Source organism: Elephas maximus, chromosome 20 (assembly GCF_024166365.1).
Source record: "Elephas maximus indicus isolate mEleMax1 chromosome 20, mEleMax1 primary haplotype, whole genome shotgun sequence".
NCBI lineage: Eukaryota > Metazoa > Chordata > Mammalia > Proboscidea > Elephantidae > Elephas > Elephas maximus.
The window spans coordinates 44494062-44515988 of NC_064838.1; the positions used below are offsets into that span (position 1 = coordinate 44494062).

General features: G+C 55.1%; 1 protein-coding gene across 1 annotated transcript; it reads left to right on the top strand.

The window, feature by feature from the left end:
- The first annotated feature begins 331 nt into the window (after positions 1-331).
- KLF15 (KLF transcription factor 15) lies at positions 332-20652 on the top strand. The gene is made up of 3 exons (XM_049862494.1): positions 332-554; positions 4815-5910; positions 13812-20652. Exons 2-3 carry the CDS (start codon positions 4841-4843, stop codon positions 13978-13980), a joined length of 1239 nt encoding a protein of 412 aa, XP_049718451.1. The 5' UTR covers positions 332-554; positions 4815-4840; the 3' UTR covers positions 13981-20652.
- The last annotated feature ends 1275 nt before the right edge of the window (positions 20653-21927 follow it).

Below are 21927 nucleotides of genomic sequence, written 5' to 3' on the forward strand. Positions count from 1 at the left end.
TTTCCGCACGCCACGGGGACGGTCGCACGCTGCCGGGCTTGGGACTTGGCTTTAGAAGCGGCCCCCCAGGGAGCCGGGAGGGCACGGCAGGGGTGGGCTTCCCGGAAGGCTGGGAGGGGACAGGCGGCCCGAGGACCTGGAGCGGAAGGGCCCCGGGGTCCCGCACTCCTCCCGCGGGCGGACGGACCACCGCCAGGCCAGCTCGGGGGCCGGGCCGCGGGGGCGGGGCGGGCGCGCGTGACGCGACGGCGCGGGCCAATGGGGCACGCGCTTGAGGCCGAGCCTCCTGCGAGCCTTCGCGGCGCCCGCACGCATCACGTGACGGCCGGGAGTGAGCGCCGAGCGAAGGAGCCAGCGAGCAGGCGGGCGGGCGAGAGCTCCGGCCGCAGCGACCCGCGGGCCAGCGGGCGAGCGAGCCAGCTCAGGAGCCGGGCCACCGCCCGCTGCCGCCGCGGGCCCAGGAGTCCGAGCCGCTGCGCCCGCCCAGCCCAGCCCGGCCGGGGCTGCGGGACGGCCGGGGGCCTGGCCGCCGGCCGGGCGTGCGAGAAGTTCAGGTGGGAGAGCGCGCCCCGGGCCGGACCGTCGTGCGGACGGGGCCCCGGGTGCCCAGGGGGCGGGCCGGGACGCGAGGGGGGCGCTGGGCAGCCTCTGGACGCGGGGCCGGGCGCCCACGCTGCTGTCCGAGTTCTGCGCGAGTGTCCGAGGCCACGTCTGAGGAGCGGCTTGAGCCCCAGCGGTGGGGCGCGGGGGGTCGAATAAGTCGGTGGGAGGACGGCCCCTTTACTGGCACTTTACGCGCGAAGGTCCGGGCCCCTGCCTCCGTGCCGGCCCCGCGTGTCCGTGTGCGCCTTCCGGGCCGGCCCTCCCATATGGCGGGCACCCGGGCCAGGCCTGGCTGGGGGCGGGGGGAGCGGACGCGGATGGACCCGTGGCGGACGAGGTTACTGCTGGTCACCGCGGCAGGGGCCTGCGGGAGCTGGGGGCGCGGGCGTGGTGCCCAGCAGGCAGAGATTTAGGGCTCCCCGGAGGGCGTCCGAGCGCCGTCCTTTCCTACGCACGTCCCCACTCACGCGCCGGCACCCTCACGCCGGCTCCACGCGCAAGCACACCACAGACACCTACCGGAACACCCACACCGGCCACCGCACACCCCACCCCGCACACGCGCAGACACACGGCAGAAACTCACACCTCTTCGCGCACACGCCACCCGAGCGCACACGCCACTCGGGCACACCCGCACCGTTCATCCACGTCTCCTACTCCGACTCCAGGCCCAGAGTCCTCCGCCCCCTTAGATCGGACATTAGTAGAGGGGTAACCGAGGGCTGGCAGCGCGGGGGGAGAAGAGAGTCCACCCTCCTCCTATGCCCCACGGCCGGCCGTCAGGCTTCCCTTCTTCCCTCCCTACTATGGAGTTCCCCACTGGCCCCCCGGAGGGCACAGAGGGGCTGTTTTCTCGCCCGGTCCCTGGGAGGTGACAACATTCCAAAATGCTTGAGTCCCTTAAACCTCCATTCGGCTCGCGGGGAGCCCACGCCACCCCACAGGTGCGAGGACGCCGGGACTTGGTGACTTTGGGGCCTGAAGGCGGCTCGGGGAGTGGGGACTTTTATTTTGAAAGGCAGCCCCGCCCGCCATCCCCCGTGATTTGCACGCTGACCCAATGGCTAGCCCTTGGCCGGCGCTCGGCTTGTTATCAATTACATGTTGTTCCTGCGGCCGCTGTGTCCCCGGGAGGATAAACAGCCCGCCTGGCCCGGCCGGGGGAGGGGGCGGAGTCCGGCGGCGGGCCGAGGACGGTGCCCGGAACAGCGCGTCCCCTCCCCCTGCACGCAGCCTGTGCCTCCGGCTGCGCCACGTGCTGCTGTGTTTTTTAGGGCCCAGAGCGGTCTCCCAGCCCTGGCGCGTTCCGGCCTTTCAGTCTGTACTCCCGGGCAGTCCCAGGAACCCCTTCTTGGCTCTTAGCGCTTCAGCGTTCAGCCTGGGCCGCTCAGCTGTGCGTTGAGAATGATGCCTGACTGAGGATGTCCTTCCTTCGCCGCGTTCCCCCTCTGCCGGTGGCAGATACTTGTCAGACGCGGCTTTAGGCTGGGAGACACTCATATTCTGGTGGGGATGGCGGCTGGGGAGGATAGACAGGAAAGAAAGGAAGCAAATGCATAACCAGGATGGTTTACCACAGTGCCAACTGCGAAGGAGAATATAATATGCGGCGATGTAACAAGGTGGTCAGGGAGGGCCTCCCAAGTGGGTGACTTCTGAGCCAGGATCTAAATAAGGAGCCCCCAGGTATAGCGGGGCGATCTCCGCTGGGGGAAGAACCCGGGTAGTGGCCTGAGGCCCCATGGAGCTTGTGGCATTGGTGCACAGTGAGATGAGCTCTGTGGAGAGATGGAGGAGGTGTTGGCCTTGGGCACTGGGACCGGCTTGGGTTGCTTCTCCTTGGGGAGCCATTGGAGGTCTTTTCCTCACACCCTCACCCCCACTGTACTTACTTTACCCAATATTTCTTTTTATATTATTTCATGTGTAAGTATGTCAGTTTGTAGCTCTACAAGGAAAGGCTTCCTTATCTCCACAATACAAATATCATGGAAGAGTGATCACATTGCAGAGAAGGGTTGTAGGCAGGGAGGGAAATAGCCCCACTCGGCCCCTTGCCACCAGTCATGGTCTACTTCTGGGAGCTGGAGTCCCATGATTCTTTCACATCACAGCAGAGGGCCATAAAGACCACGCGTCCCCTACTGAAGGCCCGTGGTAGAGGTCGTAGTGGCTGGTATTGACCGAGCACTTATTGGTGAGGTCGGCCCAGCATGTTCATCTTACGGGACTCTGACAGCATCTGGGACCTGGCACTGTCAGCAGCGTCCCCATTTAACAGAACAAGATGCAGGCACAGAGAGGGTACGTGTGCACTGTGAGGGGATGGCAGGGGTCCTGCACCTCACTGCCCCTTCACTTCACCTGCTACTTTCAGTCCTTTCCAGCACCTGATTTGGTGCAGTGTGTATTTTAATACTTTGCTGACTGAAAACAAAAAAGCAAAATGCAGTCCTGGCAAAACTGCCCCCTCCCTTCCTGTGCAGAAATGCCAAGGGCATCTTCCCTGCCTTGGTTTCCTGGAGCCCCTTGAAGCTTCCTGGATGAGCTGGGAGCTGAGGTCAGAGATCCTGGGGTCCCAAAGCAGGAGAGGGGTGTAGACGTCATGGAGGCATAGTACAGAAAAGGAAACTGGGGCTTTGAGGGGTGCAGGGACTTGCCCGAGGTCACAGCTGCTTCTGCCCTGGCCTGGTTGGATCCCACCCGAGGCTCAGCCTGTTGAGAGTTGGTAGTGCTGGGTGCCAGGCCTGGTGTGGTCCTGAGACAGGTAATGGGGTGGGTGCAGAGGGGTGCCAAGCAATGGAGGGGCTCTGTTCCAGGTGCAGAATGTCCTCCTTCCCCACCTGAAATAAACAGCAGCCATGGTTCTGGGTGGGGACAAAGGTCCTCAGAGGTGGCCCTTTCAGGGCCAGACACTGTTGACTCTCCTTGAACACGAGACCTAGTGTGGCCTTCAGCTCAGAGCATGCAGCCTCCCACTCTGCTCCCTCTCAGCGTTATCTGATCCCTCCCGGGTGCCACACGGGCACTGGGCCTCAGTGGACCTGGTGGCCAACCTGCCCTCATGGTGCCCACAGTCTAGGGGGAGGGAGTTGGAGGTTGGCGACCCTTCCGAGGTGGTGAGTGATCCTGGTCAGGGACGGCAGCGGCCGTGGGGTTCGGGGCAGGAGGGTAGGTCATATTACCTCCTACCCCTGGCAGAGGTAGTATGTGCGAGTGTGTGGAAGCTTAGCCGACCATCCATCTGTGAGGTCAGGGCTCTGTAGGGTGGTCGCGGTGAAGCATCAGGGCACAGAGCAGGCGGCAGGTTGAGAGCATGTCCTGCAAGCCCTTTCCTTTCCTCTCGTGTTTCACCCAGGAGGCAGCTGAGGCTCGAAGGGGAGAGAACTGGGGCAAGTGAGCTTCTGAGGGCTTCAGGTGTTACCTGGAGCCCGAGAGGGCAGTTACTCACTGATTGTGATTTTTTTTTTTGCCTCCAAACTAGAGTTTCATTAAAATACAGGCCGCCCAGTTGAATTTGAATTTCAGATAAAATAATTTCAATGTAAGTATGTCCCATTCAATATTTGGGACATACTTAAATTAAAAAATTAATTTTTATCTGAAATTAAAATTTAACTGGGCAGCTAGAATTTTATTTGCTCAATCTGGCAACTCTACCCAAGCACCAACAACCCTGTGTTGCTGGGGTCAGAGGTCAAATGGCTATTCTCCTACCTCCTCAGTGAACCAACAGAAATGCCTCTGAGGTTAGGTGTCCTCAGAAGGGCAGCAGCCCCATTTGGGTTGGCTCTGGGCAGACTCCCTAGGGTGATTCCAGGCCCTTGGCTGCTCCAGGGTCCATAGAGCTCCTAACATACTCGCTTTTTCTCTCACACACACTTAAACTCAGTCATTCACAGACGCACATACTGATCTTTCCTGGGATCATTCTGGAAAATCTGTTTGAAACCAAAAGTGCCCGGGGTTGTGCAACGGGCTTGGAGAGGGCTCTTTTGCAAACAGGTGGTGCAATTTTGGAAAATGCTGTTGCAGATATAGCCCTCCCGTGGGACGGACAGAGGCAGAATCCAGGCATTTGGCAATGGGTGGCTGTACGCTGGCTCCCGGAGCCAACCCAGGCAGCCAAGGGTGGGTTCCACAGTCCCTGAGGCCGCAGGTGAGTGTGCCTTCCTCCTGACTCGGTCTCCCTTATCCCCTCTCTGCAGCCACCACCCAGCACGGCCAGGCCAGCATGGTGGACCACTTGCTTCCAGTGGACGAGAACTTCTCGTCGCCAAAATGCCCATCCGGTTACTTGGGTGATCGGTTGGCTGGCCGGCGGGCGTACCACATGTTGCCCTCACCACTCTCGGAAGATGACAGTGACTCCTCCAGCTTTTGCTCCTGTGCCAGCCCAGACTCGCAAGCCCTCTGTTCCTGCTATAGCAGCAACGTGGGCACCAAGGGCCAGGACAGCATCTTGGACTTCCTGCTGTCCCGGGCCACGCTGGGTGGCAGCGGCAGCATAGGGGTCAGTAGTGGCCCCATGGCCTGGGGGGCCTGGCGGAGGGCACCGGCGCCCGTGAAGGGGGAGCATTTCTGTCTCTCTGAGTTTTCTGCGGGTGACCCTGATGACGTCCCGAGGCCTTTCCAGCCCACCCTGGAGGAGATAGAAGAGTTCCTGGAGGAGAACATGGAGCCGGGGGTCAAGGAGGCACCAGAGGGCGGCAGCAAGGACTTTGAGGCCTGTGGCCCGCTCTCGGCTGGGCCACCCAGAAGTCACCTCCGTCCTGGGTCTGGTGGGAAGGAGTGCTGTACCCCGCCCCCTGGTGGCCCCAGTGCCAGCAGTGCTCACAGCCCAGGTGGGGGGCCGTCGTCTGAGGGCCCCATCCCAGTGCTGTTGCAGATCCAGCCAGTGCCGGTCAAGCAGGAGGCAGGCACAGGGCCAGCCTCCCCCGGGCAGCCCCCAGAGAGCATCAAGGTGGCCCAGCTCCTGGTCAATATCCAGGGGCAGACCTTCGCGCTTGTGCCCCAGGTGGTGCCCTCCTCCAACTTGAACCTGCCCTCCAAGTTCGTACGCATTGCCCCTGTGCCAATCGCTGCCAAGCCCATTGGGTCGGGATCCCTGGGACCAGGCTCTGCCGGCCTCCTTGTGGGCCAGAAGTTCTCCAAGAACCCTTCGGCAGAACTCATCAAGATGCACAAATGCACTTTCCCCGGCTGCAGCAAGATGTACACCAAAAGCAGCCACCTCAAGGCCCACCTACGCCGGCACACTGGCGAGAAGCCCTTCGCCTGCACCTGGCCGGGCTGCGGCTGGAGGTCAGTATGGCAGGGCTGGGGTGGGAGTGAGGCCCAACTCGGATCTGCTCACGGGGGTTTCAGTGAGTGCTGTGTCCTCCAGTGTTAGATAAGTTGGCTAATCAGGGAGTGGAGAGGGGAGGGGACAGGTGGGCAGGTGGGCAGGTGGGCAGGGCAGAGCTTGGCAGAGCTTCCCAGAGGTTCTTTTGTCCCTCCTTTTTCCTAAAGCCAGAAACCAACTGGTTTCCAGTTTCATAATGACCCGGTTAAGATTTACCATGGCTTGTGATGCCTACTGGCCTCTGAAGCCGAGAAATGGAGCCTGCTGGATGAAGGCAAGGGTTGGGTGACTGGGCCACAGTAGAATGGCACTAACAGTAGGTTGTGTGTCAGACAAGGGTGAGTGCTGTGTGCTTCCTCTGACCCTCACAATACCCCACAAGGAGAAATACCACATTACTCCCATTTGACAGCTGAGGGGACTGAAGCGCAGGCTGGTGACATCACTTGCCCAAGGTTATGAAGCATTGTAAATGGGATTTGTAAATGGCTTAGAGAGGCCACAGTCCAGACAAGCTGCTTCCCCAGTAAGAGAGAGCAGCTCTACTCCACAGATGTTTTGGGGCATGTGGGTGCCCCAGGTTCGAGTCCCTGCCCAGCCCTTGTTCCCTCCCACCAGTCCTCAGGTCCTCTCGGTGTGTTTGGGAAGCTGCAGGGGCTAATAAACAGTGAAGGTCAGGCTGGCGGCAACACTGTCTTGAAGGTGGAAGGATCCTTCCACGGTCCTCTACTCTGCACTTCCCAGAAAGGAAAACCAGCTTCAACCCTTCCCAGACTCCTGGGCAGAGCTGGATGGGACCCCATGAGTCACCCTTCCCTCTTCAGAGGGCATGCCTATGATTTCCTGAATCTACAGGTGGCCTGCCAGGAGCTCACGTGCCCAGGTTCCCCAGCAGGCGCTCCCCAGTTTGGGAGAGCCACCCGCAGACATCTCTGCCCAGGAAGGCGGCATGTGCTGCTGGCACACTCCTGGGCTGTGCTGCTGTGGTTATCGCTGCGGCTGCACCATGTGTGATTGTGTGTGTGTGTGTGACAGGGGAGTGAGGGGTCTGCTCATCTGTGTACTCATACGTGTTCTTCATGTATGTCCCTGTGTGCTGTGCAACCTTCCGTGTCTGTGCACGTGCACATACCATGTATCTGTGCACCTGTGCGTGGTGTCTGTGCAGGCAGTGGTCTCGTGGGTGCATGCACACACATGAGGGAACAGTTTGTCACTTTTGTTTCCTTGACCAGAATGTTCTCATCTGAGAGCCCAGGAGAAATGGCTGGAGCAGGGGCACTGGCCACAGGAGTCCTTGCTGGCTGAGGCTGGGCAGGGCCAGGGATGCTGTGAGTGGAAATCCTCCTGTCTGAGCTCCGAGCTGGCCGGAGAAGGGACTTCTCCCAGTGTTCTGGGTTATATGGGGCCCCTCCTGAGTGAGGGACCATTGCTTTCACCACCGCCTGAAGGCTGTTTATACAGGGAGACCTGGTGGGCTTCGGCTGGAGCCTATGCCTTTCTGAGCCTTAGTGCTTGTCTGCCAAGTGGGTGGCGGGGGCGGAGGTGCCCCGCAGGGCTGCTTGGGAGGGCTAGATGAGGCAGTGGTGGGCAGTGTTGGGTGGTCAGGGCTCTGGGAGTTCAGGAACCAACAGACCTGGGCAGGGCCTCTGGCCTCTGGCCTCCACCTGCCGCTGACCCCTCCAGCAGCAGGCCCCCTCTTCCTGGGTGGTGGAAGTGAGGAAGAGGTCTGGGAGACCTTCCAAACTCCTGGCCTCCCAGCTTGATACTTGCCTCTGTGGGGAGCCATTGGTGTGTGCTGGGTCTCTGCCCAGTGCCGAGCCTGGTCCGAGCCCTTGGGAGACAGCAGTGACTAAAACAGTCCAAGAACCTGCCTTCATGGCACTTATGTTCCTTTGGGAAGACAGCTAGCCACGTGCGTAATTAGATGCTTTGAGACACAGAGTGATGTGATGGAGAGATGGGCGAGGGGCTCCTAAAGGGAAGGGTGGCCAGGGAAGTCCTGTCTGAAGAGGAGACAGCATTAACCCAGGACCTAGGAGCCCGGGGCCCAGGCAAAAGGCGGCAGGACTTGACTTTCCCCACCCCGAAGTGTATCCTTGGGTAGGTTCCCTGGCTCAGAGCATCTCAGCACCTTGGTGCTGGGATCAGCTAGAGACTGCTGAGGGCTACTGGGGGCAGTGGTTAGGAGTCCCAGCCCCACATTGTCCACCCTGGCGGAACTTCAGCTTCCTCATCTTTAAAGCAGAGAGCTTGCCTCCCTCCCTTAGGGTGAGACCTTGAGATCCACCTGCCCAGCACAGCCCAGGGCGGGTGTGCAGGGAAACCCGTTCCCCACTGCTCATACAAAGTCAGTACCTGGTAGGGGGCCTGGAATGTTTTCTACTTGGCCTCACGTGGGCAGGCCCCCACATAAGGTGGCGTGTGCACCCCAGACTACAGGGACCCTGAATGTGGTCTCCTCTGGTGGGGTGGGGTAGGGGCAGAGGGAGAAGCCTGGGCAGCTGGGTCTGCAGCTTCCCTCCAGAGCATCTGCCCCAAGACTCATGTGCCCAGGCTGACCTGCAAGTCACTGTCCTGTTGACTTTGAGACCATCAGTGAGTGGCTCCTAAGGTCAGGGTGAGGCTGGGAGCAGCTCCTGGTCACAGGGCGGAAGGGTGTGGCCCTTGACCCGGCTGCCTAACCTGCTCAGCCTTGCCATCCAGGTGCTGCCCCCCAGGGAGGAGGAGGGTCTGCTTTCTTCAGGGCTGCCCCTGTGCCAGAGAGCAGACAGAACCCTCAGGATCACACCGGGGGTCCCCACGGCAGGTGTACAAGTAAGAGTGAGAATGTGTGGAGGGAATTCCAGATCTGACCCTGCCAAGCCCTCGAGATGGTCTTCTTGCTCAGGACCCATTGGGCAGGGAGGGCATGTGGGTGCCAGGCCTGGTGAGATCACTGCAGAGACCCCAGGCCACCACCCCTGCCACCACCCTCCTAGGGCTCCTGCATGGCATCTCCAGCTTCTCCCAGGGTCCTCCCAGAGCTGAGCTGTCCTTGGTGTGTCCCGCCAGGGTGCCTGCCTCTTGGGGAGAGCTGTTTCTCTGAGGATGGGGGATCCCTGGTTGGTCTTCATCCCTGAATCCCTGGAAGTACTCAAAAAATATGTGCTCCTTAAATATGGCCATAGCCTTACAGCAGCTTGTCAGCGGGTGGAGGGGTCTTTGAGCAGGAGTCGGGTGGGAGGACAGGGGAAGCAATGCTGCTGATGATAAGAGGCCGTACTTCCTGAACACTTACTCTATACTAGGCACAGTTCTCAGTTTCTTAAATCTGAACCTGTTCCACTCATCCCTGCTCTTGCTTGCATGCCTCCTGCCATGGGGAGCTCATTACCTCCTGAGGCTACTCTGGCCATTAAATTCATACCCAGAACTCCCATCTGGCCCCGAAAGGTCTTCTGCCTCTGCGACATAGGCAGCAGTGTTGTTATCCCTGTTTTATAGAGGAGGAAGTCGAGGCACAAAGTTAATGTATTCTACCTGGACGCAGGGCCCTCTCTCCAGCCTCTTGTCCCACTGGGTGGCTCACTTTGGTGTGGGCGTGGGAAGACCTTCCCCTCCACCTCCTGCTGGGCCTAGATCTCAGGGCAGCACCCCTGCATGTTCTCCTGCCACCCACAGGGAGCTCTCCAGCTTTCCAGGCCTCTGTCTTCCCAGGTGGCCCTGGTGGATGACGTGCCCCTCCTCATAGCAGACTGGCTCATTCCTGGCACTGTGCCCTGGGCTTGCATGACGAGCTTCTCCACCCAGCCCCAACTTGTGTACCTTTGTGTGATGCACTCCCTCCCTTCTTCCCCAGTGGTCATCACTTGCCCAGGCCATCAGCCACTACTTCCTTCTCTGTGGGCCTGGGCCCAGTATTCCCTGCCCCTTCCTCGCCTGTGGCGTGATTCTGGTACCCTCGGTGGGTGGACGCCAGACATGCTCAGTGCGATCTCACCATCTGGGAAGTGGCTGCCTGCCTGCCTTCCTAGAAGTTCCCTGGCTTTACTCTCGCACACAGGCGTCCTTTGTTCCCTGCGGCAGAACGTCCTGTTCTGGAATAGCTAGGCTACTCTGTCCAGAAAGAATCCCCTATGATCACAGCGAGTATTAATATTAGTAACGGTCAGCAGTCCTGTGTGGTAGGTACTGTTGTCATCCACAGTTGAGAGGTGGAGCCCAAGAAAGGGGGTTGTAGGCCTGAGCCCACAAAGCAGGGAGTGGCAGGGACAGGACTCACACCCTGCCATCTGTCTCCTGCTGCTGCGTTATTGCTGCCCCCATGTGAGGAGGTGAGCCGCCAAGTGTGGTTGGGTGGGTTGTAGACTGCAAAACCCTAGGGGCACCATCCACATTGCAGTTTTGGGGCTGGAATATCTGTACTAATGACTGGCTGATGGTTGAGTAGGGTCTTGAGGAAGGGGCACCTGCACTTCACACAGAGGTGCTGTGTGAGCTAGTGGTACAGGCATCTGAGTGCTCAGGTCCTGTAGACTCCTGGGCTGCCTGTGCTTTGCAACCCAGCAATGAGAGTTGAGAATTGTGGTGAGGCGCACACCCCAAACCAAAAACCAAACCCACTGCTGCCAGAGTTGATTCCAACTCGTAGCGATCCTATAAGACAGCATAGAACTGCCCCATAGGGCTTCCAAGGCTGTAAACCCCCTTTTTTTTTTTTTTAATTTTATTGTGTAGATGAAAGTTTACAGCACAAATTAGTTTCTCATTCAAACATTTTTACACAAATTATTTTGTGACATTGGTTGCAATCCCCACATTGTGTCAGCACTCTCCCTTTTCCTTTCCACACCGGGTTCCCCGTGTCCTTTCATCCAGTTTTCCTGTCCCTTCCTGCCGTTGCTTTTGGGCAGGTGCAAGCTGTAAATCTTCACGGAGGCAGACTGCCACGTTCTTTCCCCTACGGAGCAGCTGGTGGGTTCCAATGGCCAGCCTTTCAGTTAGCAGCCAAGCGCTTTAACCACTGTGACACCAGGGCTCCTTAGGCCTACACCCGCCAGTACGTTACCAGGTACCAGGTTCTGTGCTGACTTCTTGCAGATAATCCGAGCTCCTAGTTAGTGAACAATTACTACGTGCCAAGTACTTTTTTAGAAACTTCACTCCTTAGCTTTCATAATCCTCATAGTCCAACGAGGTAGGTCTATCATCCTTCCTGTTTTCAGGTGGGGACACTGAGGCTCAGAGAGCTTAGTGACTTGCCCAGGTCACGTGGTCAGTAGGGGTCAGAGCTTACTGCCTCTGGAAGCTGCCTTTTAACCACTGGATGCGACTTCTCCCCTGTTGTGCGCCACCCCCCTCCCCGACCTCTCTGGTGGCTGCTCTGTGGGACGATGTGATATCAGGTGTGAGGTAGGGGTCTTCTGAGTGCTCTGTTCCCTGGGACAGTCCCACAGGTCATAGGATGTGCCTTCATGGGCAAAGACAGGGTTGCAAGTGAGGACAGCATGTCCTCTGGCTTGGCTCTCCCTCAGTTGCCTGTCCTTCCCAGGTGTCACCACGATGAGAGGACCTACTATGGCCCTGTGTCCCCGCCTTTGTCTCTGAGACAAGCCCTAGCAGGCAGGCGGGGCTCCCCAGGTCTTCACTGGGTGAACAAGGATACTGAGGTGCAAAGCAGTTTGATGGTTTGCTCAGGAGCACACAGGGCTCCATGGTGGTGGGGGGACTCTAATCCCACAGGCCAGGAGCTGAGCCCTGCTGCTCTGCTGGCTATGTGACCCCAGGTAGGCCCCTTGACCTCTGAGTCCTTGACCTGATCTTTTGAGCCAGATGGGCTGATCTTGGCTATCTGGCCAGGAAGGTGCCAGGTGACTCCCAGGGCCTGGACCCAGCATTGTCAGGCCATTGCTTCTGTTGCTTTCTGCTTGCCCCTACCATGGGCAGGCTGTCTGCTGACTGCCAGGGTGTATTGTTCCATTTCCTCACCGGCATGGATGCCAGGGGCACATACCTCAGGGGAGGCCAGGAGGGCAACTGCTAGTTGGGAGTGCAGGCCTTCAGGCATGGCAGGGGGCTGCTGCGAGTCCTGCCTCAGCTGGACTGTTTCACTCGGTGACCCTGGATCAGGCCCGTATCACTACAGGCTTCAGTTTTCTTGTCTCACAAATGGGCCAGTTGAGCCTTGTTGATTCAAAAAATATGTGTGGAGCACTGATTCCATGCCAGGCACTGACCAGCTCTTTATAGTGTGAACTGAACTCCTGCCTCCTAGTCCAGAAACTTCATCCACTCTCTGGGAGAAAGGGTGGAGTCTGAGGCATTTCTCCTTTCTGCACCCAGGCCAGGCTCCCAGTCTGGTCCTTGGGCCCCTGCCTGTGCCCACCTGAACGTTCCACTACTGGGTCCTTCCTGCTCATGTCAGGCTGGGAGTCAAGGCCTACAGCCACAGTGGTAGGCCAGAGGGGGGCCAGCAGCCCCACCCATCAGCAGGCCTGAGACTGCTGTTTTGGGGCACCACCTAATCTACCTCATCTTGTGGCCTGGGTTCCCGGAACAGGGTGTGTGTGTGTGTGTGACTCAAGAGGGCAGTCCCGTGAGTGCTGTCTGCACTTCCCGGGGTGCTTGCTGAGTCCCCTCACTCACTTTCTGAAATGCACTCACAGAACACATACTGTGCACTAGGCACTGACTGGTTCTTGGAGACCTCAGGGAACAGGACACAGTGGTTGGCCCTCATGGAGGTGATGGTCTGGCAGGAAACACTGACGTTCATCAAAAAGTTGGACAAACTAACTTAAAATGGCCCCAGTGGCAAGGACAGGAAAGAAAGGCACACAGTGCCATGGGAACCTAGAGTGGGGACACAATCTTGGTGGATGTTCTTGAGGAAGTGACATTTGGGCTGAACTCTAAAGGATACGTAGGAGGGGAGCAAGGAGATGAGGGGCAGGAAGAGCATTCCAGATAGGGGGAACAGTGTTTGCAAATGTCTTTTGTCTAGAGAGACCTAGGAAACATTGATGTAGGTAGACCACTGAGGACAAGTGTGTGTGTGTGTCTGTGTGTGTAGGTGGGAGTGGGATCCCCCTGCCAGGACCAGGGCCCTGGGGTGGAGAAAGCCTCAAGTCCCTGAAGTTGGTGGAAAGCAGTCTGAGCCCCTTGGCCCGTCTGACTCAGCTCCCCCATGAGCCCCTACTTGCTCCCAGGCAGGCAGAGGCCAAGAGAGATGTCATGGGCACCATCTAAACTGGTAGGCGTACCTCTCTTGCGGAAGTGTATTTGTTGTTGTTTGGGGTCACCTTAGGGGCCCAGCTACCTGGAAAGCAGGGTCCAAGAGTGGAGTGGGGAGCTCAGGTCTGAGGACCCTTCTGCTCCTAGTGGAAGCAAAGAAAGGAGGCAGGAACACCAGGCGGTGCTGGGGAGGGAGTCTCCTTCCTCTCCCTGAGCCTCAGTTTCCCCTTCTCGGTGGGCTTCTGCAGATGTCCTGAGTTCTGGAAGTGGGGGTGGGGATGAGGCAGAGAGATAAGGAGATGCAGCTGCAGTCGGGGGCCGGAGGATTGAACACGTTCCTGCCCTCGGTGCCCACTGTAAATCGGTGGGCTGCTGGAGACAAGCCTCAGCCTCTCTGGCCTTGAGATTTGGCCCAGCCTGTTTAACAGCTGCCCGGCCAGCCTGGGCCGTGCCAGCATGAACCTTGTATGTCACATTGTTACCACCTTGGAGGCTGGCAGGGTGGTGGCTTCACCAGTGGACACTGGCCCGGCTGCGCCCTGCAGGCGGCCGAGCCCGACCCAATGGGCCTATCACTGCCGCGGGGCTGCGTCGGGGTTGGAGGCGCAGGAGCCCCCGCAGCCTCGCTGAGCGCTGTGTCCCGCAGGTTCTCGCGGTCTGACGAGCTGTCGCGGCACCGGCGCTCGCACTCGGGCGTGAAGCCGTACCAGTGCCCGGTGTGCGAGAAGAAGTTCGCCCGCAGCGATCACCTCTCCAAGCACATCAAAGTGCACCGCTTCCCGCGCAGCAGCCGCGCCGGGCGCGCGGCGAACTGAGCCGCCCGCGCCCCAGCCTCACGCCGACCCGGGTGTTTTATAGCAATAATTTATTTGTCTCCTTCCGAGGGACGTGACAACGTTACCACCCCTTCGCCGAAGTTGGGAGGTACGGGAGGGCCGGGCAGCCTGGCTGTGGACTCAGAGCCCCTGCGGCCGCTGTTCCGGAGCCTTCGCGGGCTGGTGGGCTGGCGGGCGGGCTCCCAGGCGCCCCGCACTCAGGCCTCCGTGAGTGCCTCGGCCGGCCTATGCTGCCGGGGCCGAGGCAGGGATTCGAGGGCCTGGCGCTTCTCCCACTGGGCTCCCCGCCTGGGCCAAGGCCAGCACTCTCTTGCTGACTAAGAAGAAATGTGCAGTTTTGAAATGTTCAATTCCCAGAGGGAGCCATGCTGGGAAGAAGGAAGTAGGCCAAAAGTCCGACTGCAGGGTACTGTGATGGGCCGATGGACAGGGCGGCTGGGGCTGCGCTGGTGCTGGTCAGTGAAATTGCTTGAGTTCAATGTCCTGGACAGACAGACAGACAGACACAGGCTCGTCAGCCTCTTGGTCACGTCCAGGAAGTGAGGGGGCAGGCTGCTTTGTGTGTGAAGGCACTAGGTAGAGCCTCCCAACCCTAATTTAGAAATGCATTCCTTATTTGGTGTAGAAATTAATATCAAATAAACTAGCTTGTTTGGACTGGTTTATTTCACATCCTATGAATGTATGTAAATAGACTGTACATAGATGCACCTGCATAAAATATCTTTTAATAACATATCGACATTTGTGTAAATTTGAAAAATTAAATCTATAAAGGTGGTGTACATATATTACAATTCTGTATATTTTCTTTGGTCCTTCATAAAAATATATTTACTTTGCCAATAAAAAGAAAAAAAGAACTCACTAGCTTTCAGTATGTGTGTTTTTCTTTGCTCTGCCAGGAGATGGGGATGACTCTGGAAGCTGAGTCCCTGTTCCTGCATTTTGCAGAGTCCAAGGTCCTTGTTTTGCACCCCATGAGGTCTGGGAGTTTACTTGCCTTGGTCCAGCCAGGCAGGTCCCCAAGCAGCCCCACCCTCGTGGATTTCCCTACTTCAGACTGCTGGAGGTCTGTCTGAGTGACCAGCACCCGACTCACATGCGGGGTGCACAGCAGATGCCTGAGGGACTGGACGGTGAGCAAACAGTGCCAGGTGAGTGTCTCAAGCAGGAGTCAGAGGAGTAGGTGACTCCTATGGGACCGGCCTGGTGGCTTCCCAGAGCTGATACTGGGACAGCAGTGGGATTTGGATATATGGAGAAAGGAGAAGAGAAAGCTCCAGGCTGGGGCTGGCTTATGTCTGACTGAACTTCCCCTAGGAAGTGGTTATGTTCTTACCTGCTGGCATGGTGGTGTGATTGCAAAAGGAATCCAATAGGCTGTACAGGGAGCTAGGCCTCTGCTCCCCAGCTCCTGTGAGCCATGGGGAGTCAAAGCCTCCTTAACTTCCCATAATTCTTAGAGCCTCTGATGTGTGAGTTCCCAGTTGAAGTTTTGGCCCATCCACATGTCCCCTGCAGATTGGAGGGGTGGGGGGCAGTGGAAATTAGAGAACTGGAAGAGGAAGTGTGCTTGGGAGGGAAAGGCCAGGCATGAGGTAGAGGTTGGCCAGGGTGGAGCTGACTCAGCAGCACGGCTGATGTCAGAATGCCCCTATTCACCCACCCACGTGAGTGAGACACGAGAACCTTCTGGAGATGGCCCTTTCTCAAGGACCCAAGCACCTATGCTGTGTGTGTTGGGGGGCCCTCCTCTTTTAAAAGAGCTGGATGCAAATTTGGGCAAGTGTTTCTCGGTGAGGCCCTGGCCATCTGGAGGCAGATGGTGGAGCACCTGTAGATTTCCAGTGGTGAGGTTCTAAGGGGGAGTGTAGCTGCTGGTCTTGGAGGGTGGAGACCATTGTTCCAGCTGTCTTGGGAACAGACTGAAAGAGTCATCTGTCCATCTGTTCTGTGAAACCTGGCAAAGCCTGAGCTTTTGTGTGTGTCCAGCAGCTGCACGGGTGACCAGAGAGTGGGACATCCCATCCTGACTGGCCTTTGTGGGGAAAGAACTGGGCCTTGTGAGTTCTACCCTTGGCCCCCGACTGGATGTCCAAACATGCTGTGAGGAAGGAAGGCATTGATTTTCAGGTGCGTTAACTTAGCTTTTCTGCATCTATAAGAAGCAGTGCAGGCCCAGATAAGAAGGGCACATGAAGGATGAGGGCGGAGGGTAACTTGTTCAAGCCAGGTTCCACTGGGGTAGGAATAACCCTGTGTGTGCACATACCTGCTGCGCAGGAGGCAGCCTGGGTGCATGGCTCTCCTCATCTAAGTTCCTGCCAACAGCATGCTTGCTCTCACCCCACAGCCCTCCACTCACTTCCTGTGGGGGCAGCGGTGGGCCAGCAGTCTCAGGCAGGGCGTGTGAGTGGGTGATCTAACTGGTCACCCTTGGTTCAGGACCCCAGGTTCCTTACATGAAACCTGTATTCATTCATCACAGTACTGTGGATCTACTCTGTGGTGGGCACCCAGAGTGGCCCATGCTTTGGGGCAGCCCAGCTGAGAGGGCCTGTTGGGAGTGAGAGTAAGGGTGGATTCCCAGCTCCACCACTCTGGGGGCCTTCTTGAACCTCTCTGGGTTTCAGCTTCTGCACCCTGCAGAATGAGTGTGAAAGTCCCCTAGTTGCAAGACGGTGGTGAGCGGCAAGTGAAACAGTAGAATGTAAATGTCAGTGACACCAAGGGATCTTTCCAGGTGAGTTTGCCTCTCTCACCAAGTGGAGAACATGTAGAGGGCAGGACCTCCTTTGTCCTGCTGCAGCCAGCACTTGCTCCAGCACCCCACAGCCTGGGGCTGACTGACGCAAGATCAGGAGTTCTGCTGGTGAACCTGGCTTGTTCCCTGCCTCTGGAAGACCTCCATGCGTCCACCTTTTTCACCCTCAGTGATTTCTGTGGTTGGAAAAGGAGCGTTTGTCTTAACCTGTGAGCTGAGAAAGCAGATGGAGACATGAGCCAGTGTGCCCCACAATTGTTTGTAACAGGCGATGAACCTGGAAGATTCCAGAGCAGAAAATCTAGCCATGACACTCCCCTGCCACCCTCCCCCCTGCACAATACCCATCCCCCAAGGCCCTCAGAGTGGGGGAGGGAAGTGCTATTTATTGAGAATTGTACCACATAGAGTATGGGTTAGGATGTTACGACAAAGAAACTCCCAAATACCATGACTTAAGCAAGGTAGAAATTTACATTTCTCTATGTGAACAGCCCGAAGGTAAGCAGTCAGGGCTGATATGATGACTGTCTTAGTTATCTCGTGCTGCTATAGCAGAAAGACCACAAGTGGATGGCTTTAACAGAGGGAAATTTATCAGTAAAGTAGGCTAAAAGTCCAAATTCAGGGTGTCAGCTCCAGGAAACAGCTTTCTCTCTCTGTCGGCTCTGGAGGAAGGTCCTTGTCTTCAAACTTCCTCTGGTCGATGAGCTTCTCAGGCGCAGGAACCCCAGGTCCAAAGGATGCACTCTCCTCCCGGTGCTGCTTTCTTGACGGTATGAGGTCCCAACTCTCTGCTTGCTTCTCTTTCCTTTTATCTCTTAAGAGATAAAAGATGTTGCAGGTTACACCCCAGGGACACTCCCTTTACATTGGATCAGGGAGTGAGGGTGGTGTTACATTCCCATGCTGATCCTCTCAACATAAAATTCCAATCACAAAATGGAGGACACCCATACAATACTGGAAATCGTGGCCTAACCAAGTTGATACACTCATTTTTTGAGGGACATAATTCAGTCCATTACAGTGACTGTAGTGGGTGTTGGTCACAGATGGCTCACCAGAGTACCAGGCCAGCAGTGGAGAGCAGGGAGGGCAGTGGGGCTGCTCCTCCCTTTAAGGGCACATCCCTTCTACTCCCATTGCTCAGAACTTTATCACATGGCCTCATCCAACTGCAAGGGAGGCTGGGAAATGTAGTCTTAATCTGGGATTATTTACAGCTAAAATTGGGGGCTCTAGGAGCAGTGGTTAAGAACTACAGTTGCTAACCAAAAGTTCAAATCCCCTAGTAGTTCCTTGGAAACCCTGTGGGGCAGTTTTACTCTGTCCTATAGGTTGCTATAGGAATCTATTCTACAGCAATAAGTTTTTTTGGTATTACTGTAGAAACAAGAAGCCCTGGTGGCACAGTGGTTACAGCACTCGGCTGGTTGGTGGTTCAAACCCACTAGCCTTTCTGTGGAAGAAAGATATGGCAGTCTGTTTCTGTAGAGATTACAGCCTTGGAAACCCTATGGGGCAGCTCTACCCTGTCCTATAGTGTCACTATGAGTCGTAACTGACTCCACGGCCACGGGTTTGGTTTTGGTTTATTACTGTAGGAGGAGCCCTGGTGGCGCAGTTGTTAAAGCACTTGGCTGCTAACCAAAAGGTTGGCAGTTTGAACCCAGCACCCACTCCAGGAGAAAGACGTGGCAGTCTACTGTGGTAAAGATTGCAGCCTTGGAAACTCTATGGGGCAGTTCTACTCTGTCCTGTAGGGTCGCTATGAGCCAAAATCGACTTAATGGCAGTGGGTATGAGGGGTACATACTGACAAAAGTAAAAAACAAAACAAAAAAAGGAAAAAACAAAACGAACAAAAGAAAACCTTTATAATGTCTCCATTGTTGACTTCAGAATAGCACCCAGAATCTATACAAGTGCCTTGAGGGATGGGGGAACAGAGGCAACAAGGCCCTGGGATCAGGGCTTCAAGAGAACTATAGGCTCAGGCAGTGGGGGAGGGCTGAAATACAGAGCGGGTAGAACTTGGTAGAAGGTGGGAATTAGGCCATGTATTGGCATATTGACCTGTACAACTGTAGGTGGGAGAGGGAGACTTGAACATTACATAGAAGTTTAAGAGTGGTGACAATGTCGGGTCTCTCCATGACAAACGCAAAGTCCAAATCTTGCTTTGAGGATCGACAACAATTAAAAATAATATGGGACCTATTAATAGTACTGTGGAACAAGTTAAAAGGAGCCTAAAAGGCTGAAAGTCCAAGTCTTAATGAGCCACTGCAGGACCCAGTAGAACATTTCAGGAAATTTCCTATCTTCAAGAAGTAAAAGAAAAAAAAAAAAAAAATTGTGGCTACTGGGAAGAACAGGCCGAAAAAGAACAGGAACAGGATGGGGTAAAAAGAGAGATGGAAGAGATAAGAAAAGATGACAAGGAAACAAAAAATGCAACAACAGAATTAAAATCCACATTGGAGACAATAAAGAGATTAAATGACAAACTTGCATAGATCTTCCGGAATACAGTGGGGAAAAAAAGCATGAAAATGAGACAGATGGAGATGGAGGACAGAAAACATAAAGCCAACATACAGATAACTGGGTGCCTAAACCCTGGTGGCGTAGTGGTTAAGTGCTACAGCTGCTAACCAAGAGGTCAGCAGTTCAAATCCGCGAGGCGCTCCTTGGAAACTCTATCCGGCAGTTCTACTCTGTCCTTTAGGGTTGCGTGGAACCAGGGATATCATTGCTGATGTCAGATGGACCCTGGCTGAAAGCAGAGAATACCAGAAGGATGTTTACCTCTGTTTTATTGATTATGCAAAGGCATTCGACTGTGTGGATCATAACAAACTATGGATAACACTGCAAAGAATGGGAATTCCAGAACACTTAATTGTGCTCATGAGGAACCTTTACATAGATCAAGAGGCAGTTGTTCGGACAGAACAAGGGGATATTGATTGGTTTAAAGTCAGGAAAGGCATGCGTCAGGGTTGTATTCTTTCACCATACCTATTTAATCTGTATGCTGAACAGATAATCCGAGGAGCTGGACTATATGAAGACGAACGGGGCATCAGGATTGGAGGAAGACTCAATAACAACCTGCGTTATGCAGATGACACAACCTTGCTTGCTGAAAGTGAAGAGGACTTGAAGCACTTACTGATGAAGATCAAAGACCACAGCCTTCAGTATGGATTACACCTCAACATAAAGAAAACAAAAATCCTCACAACTGGACCAATGAGCAACATCATGATAAACAGAAAAGATTGAAGTTGTGGAGGATTTCATTTTATTTGGATCCACAATCAACAGCCATGGAAGCAGCAGTCAAGAAATCAAAAGACGCATTGCATTGGGCGAATCTGCTGCAAAGGACCTCTTCAAAGTGTTGAAGAGCAAAGATGTCACCCTGAACACTAAGGTGCGCCTGACCCAAGCCATGGTATTTTCAATCGCATGATATGCATGTGAAAGCTGGACAATGAATAAGGAAGACCGAAGAAGAGTTGACGCCTTTGAATTGTGGTGTTGGTGAAGAATGTTGAATATACCGTGGACTGCCAAAAGAACAAACAAATCTGTCTTAGAAGAAGTACAACCAGAACGCTCCTTAGAAGCGAGGATGGCGAGACTGCGTCTTACGTACTTTGGACATGTTGTCAGGAGGGATCAGTCTCTGGAGAAGGACATCATGCTTGGCAGAGTACGGGGTCAGCGGAAAAGAGGAAGACCCTCAACAAGGTGGATTGACACAGTGGCTGCAACAATGAGCTCAAGCATGACCGGGCAGTGTTTCATTCTGTTGTGCATAGGGTCGCTATGAGTCGGAACCGACTTGACGGCACCTAACAACAACAACAACCACATAGGGTTGCTATGAGTCGGAATCGACTCGACGGCAGTGGGTTTGGTTTTTGGTTTTCGGAGTCAGACTCCTTGAGGGCAGAAAGCTTAGTCCATGGGTGTTGGTATCAGGTCATTTGAATCAAGGCCCCCAACACCACGGCTGTGTGACTCACCTACCTTGGTTGACCTCTCTGAGCCTCAGAATCCTTATCTCTAAAGTGAGTGTGACAGCTCTGATCCCCCTGGGTTGTGTGAATGATAAATTAACATATTTAAAATAGCAGGCACACGCAGGATGGACAAGAGGCAACAATAAATGACTAGAGGAAAGGAGAAAAACTTAAAAACCGAAGGAGGACCGCTGCCAGAGGAACTGATCTAAAATAAAAGCTAAAGATTCAGAAGCTCATATGCAGCTCACATATCATGAGATCCTACTGGACATCTGGGGGCCTTGAAAAAAGGGACCACCTCATGGAGTCTGGAGCCACGAATGGAGTCAATGTTTAACAATATGAGGCCCTTCCCATCTCAACTTCATCCTGCCTCTAACCTTGAGGTCCTCATGGCCCGAGGATGCACCAGTGTCCACCACTGATGAGTCCAAGGCTGATCTCTTGGGGTTGTTCTCAGAAACAATCGTGGACCTTTCCTGCCACCTTTTAACATCTGGGCTCCGGCACTTGGCCCTGAGATGAGCTAATACTGTAAAACATCAAGAACAGCCCCAATACAGGGTAGTGCTATCATTAGAGTGGTGAGTGGGGTTGCCACAACTCTTGTCAAAAAGTTACATCAAAGGTGAGCTCAGCCATAGCATCACCTTGAAGACTTCTGATTCAGAGTGAAAGTGCGCTTAGGTAGAAATAAAAAAAAATGGGTCTCCATTATTGCATATATGCTTTAAAGTCTAAATGCAAATGTAAAATAGTGTTGCTGAAAGCGAAGAGAGGTTTATGATGGGATGCTACTCTGATTCTAACGTCCCAGATTATGTGAAGCAGACTGGGACATCTTGGGAATGCTTGGAGCCTGTCTCTCATCACCCTCCTCCTTCCCAGAAGAGTCTTGTCTTTCAGAAGAGCAATTTAAACCAGTTACATTTCTTGATATTCTGTTGTATGTTTCTCCCTTCCCAAAGAAGTCCTTGCTTATCCAGAAGATGAAGAAATGAGACTGGAGGCCATTTTTGATGGCTACATTTGTAAGGAGTTGTTTAACGCACCAACATCACCTCAAGGGGAGAAGGGCCCACCTGTCTTTTCTCACAGCAAAGTGGGCGGTGCTTT

Excerpts from the sequence above, each read along its gene's own strand:
- KLF15 (XM_049862494.1), top strand. The coding sequence starts at position 4,841 with ATGGTGGACCACTTGCTTCCAGTGGACGAGAACTTCTCGTCGCCAAAA. Across the intron at positions 5,911-13,811 it reads TGGCCGGGCTGCGGCTGGAG|GTTCTCGCGGTCTGACGAGC; the intron begins GTCAGTATGGCA and ends TGTGTCCCGCAG.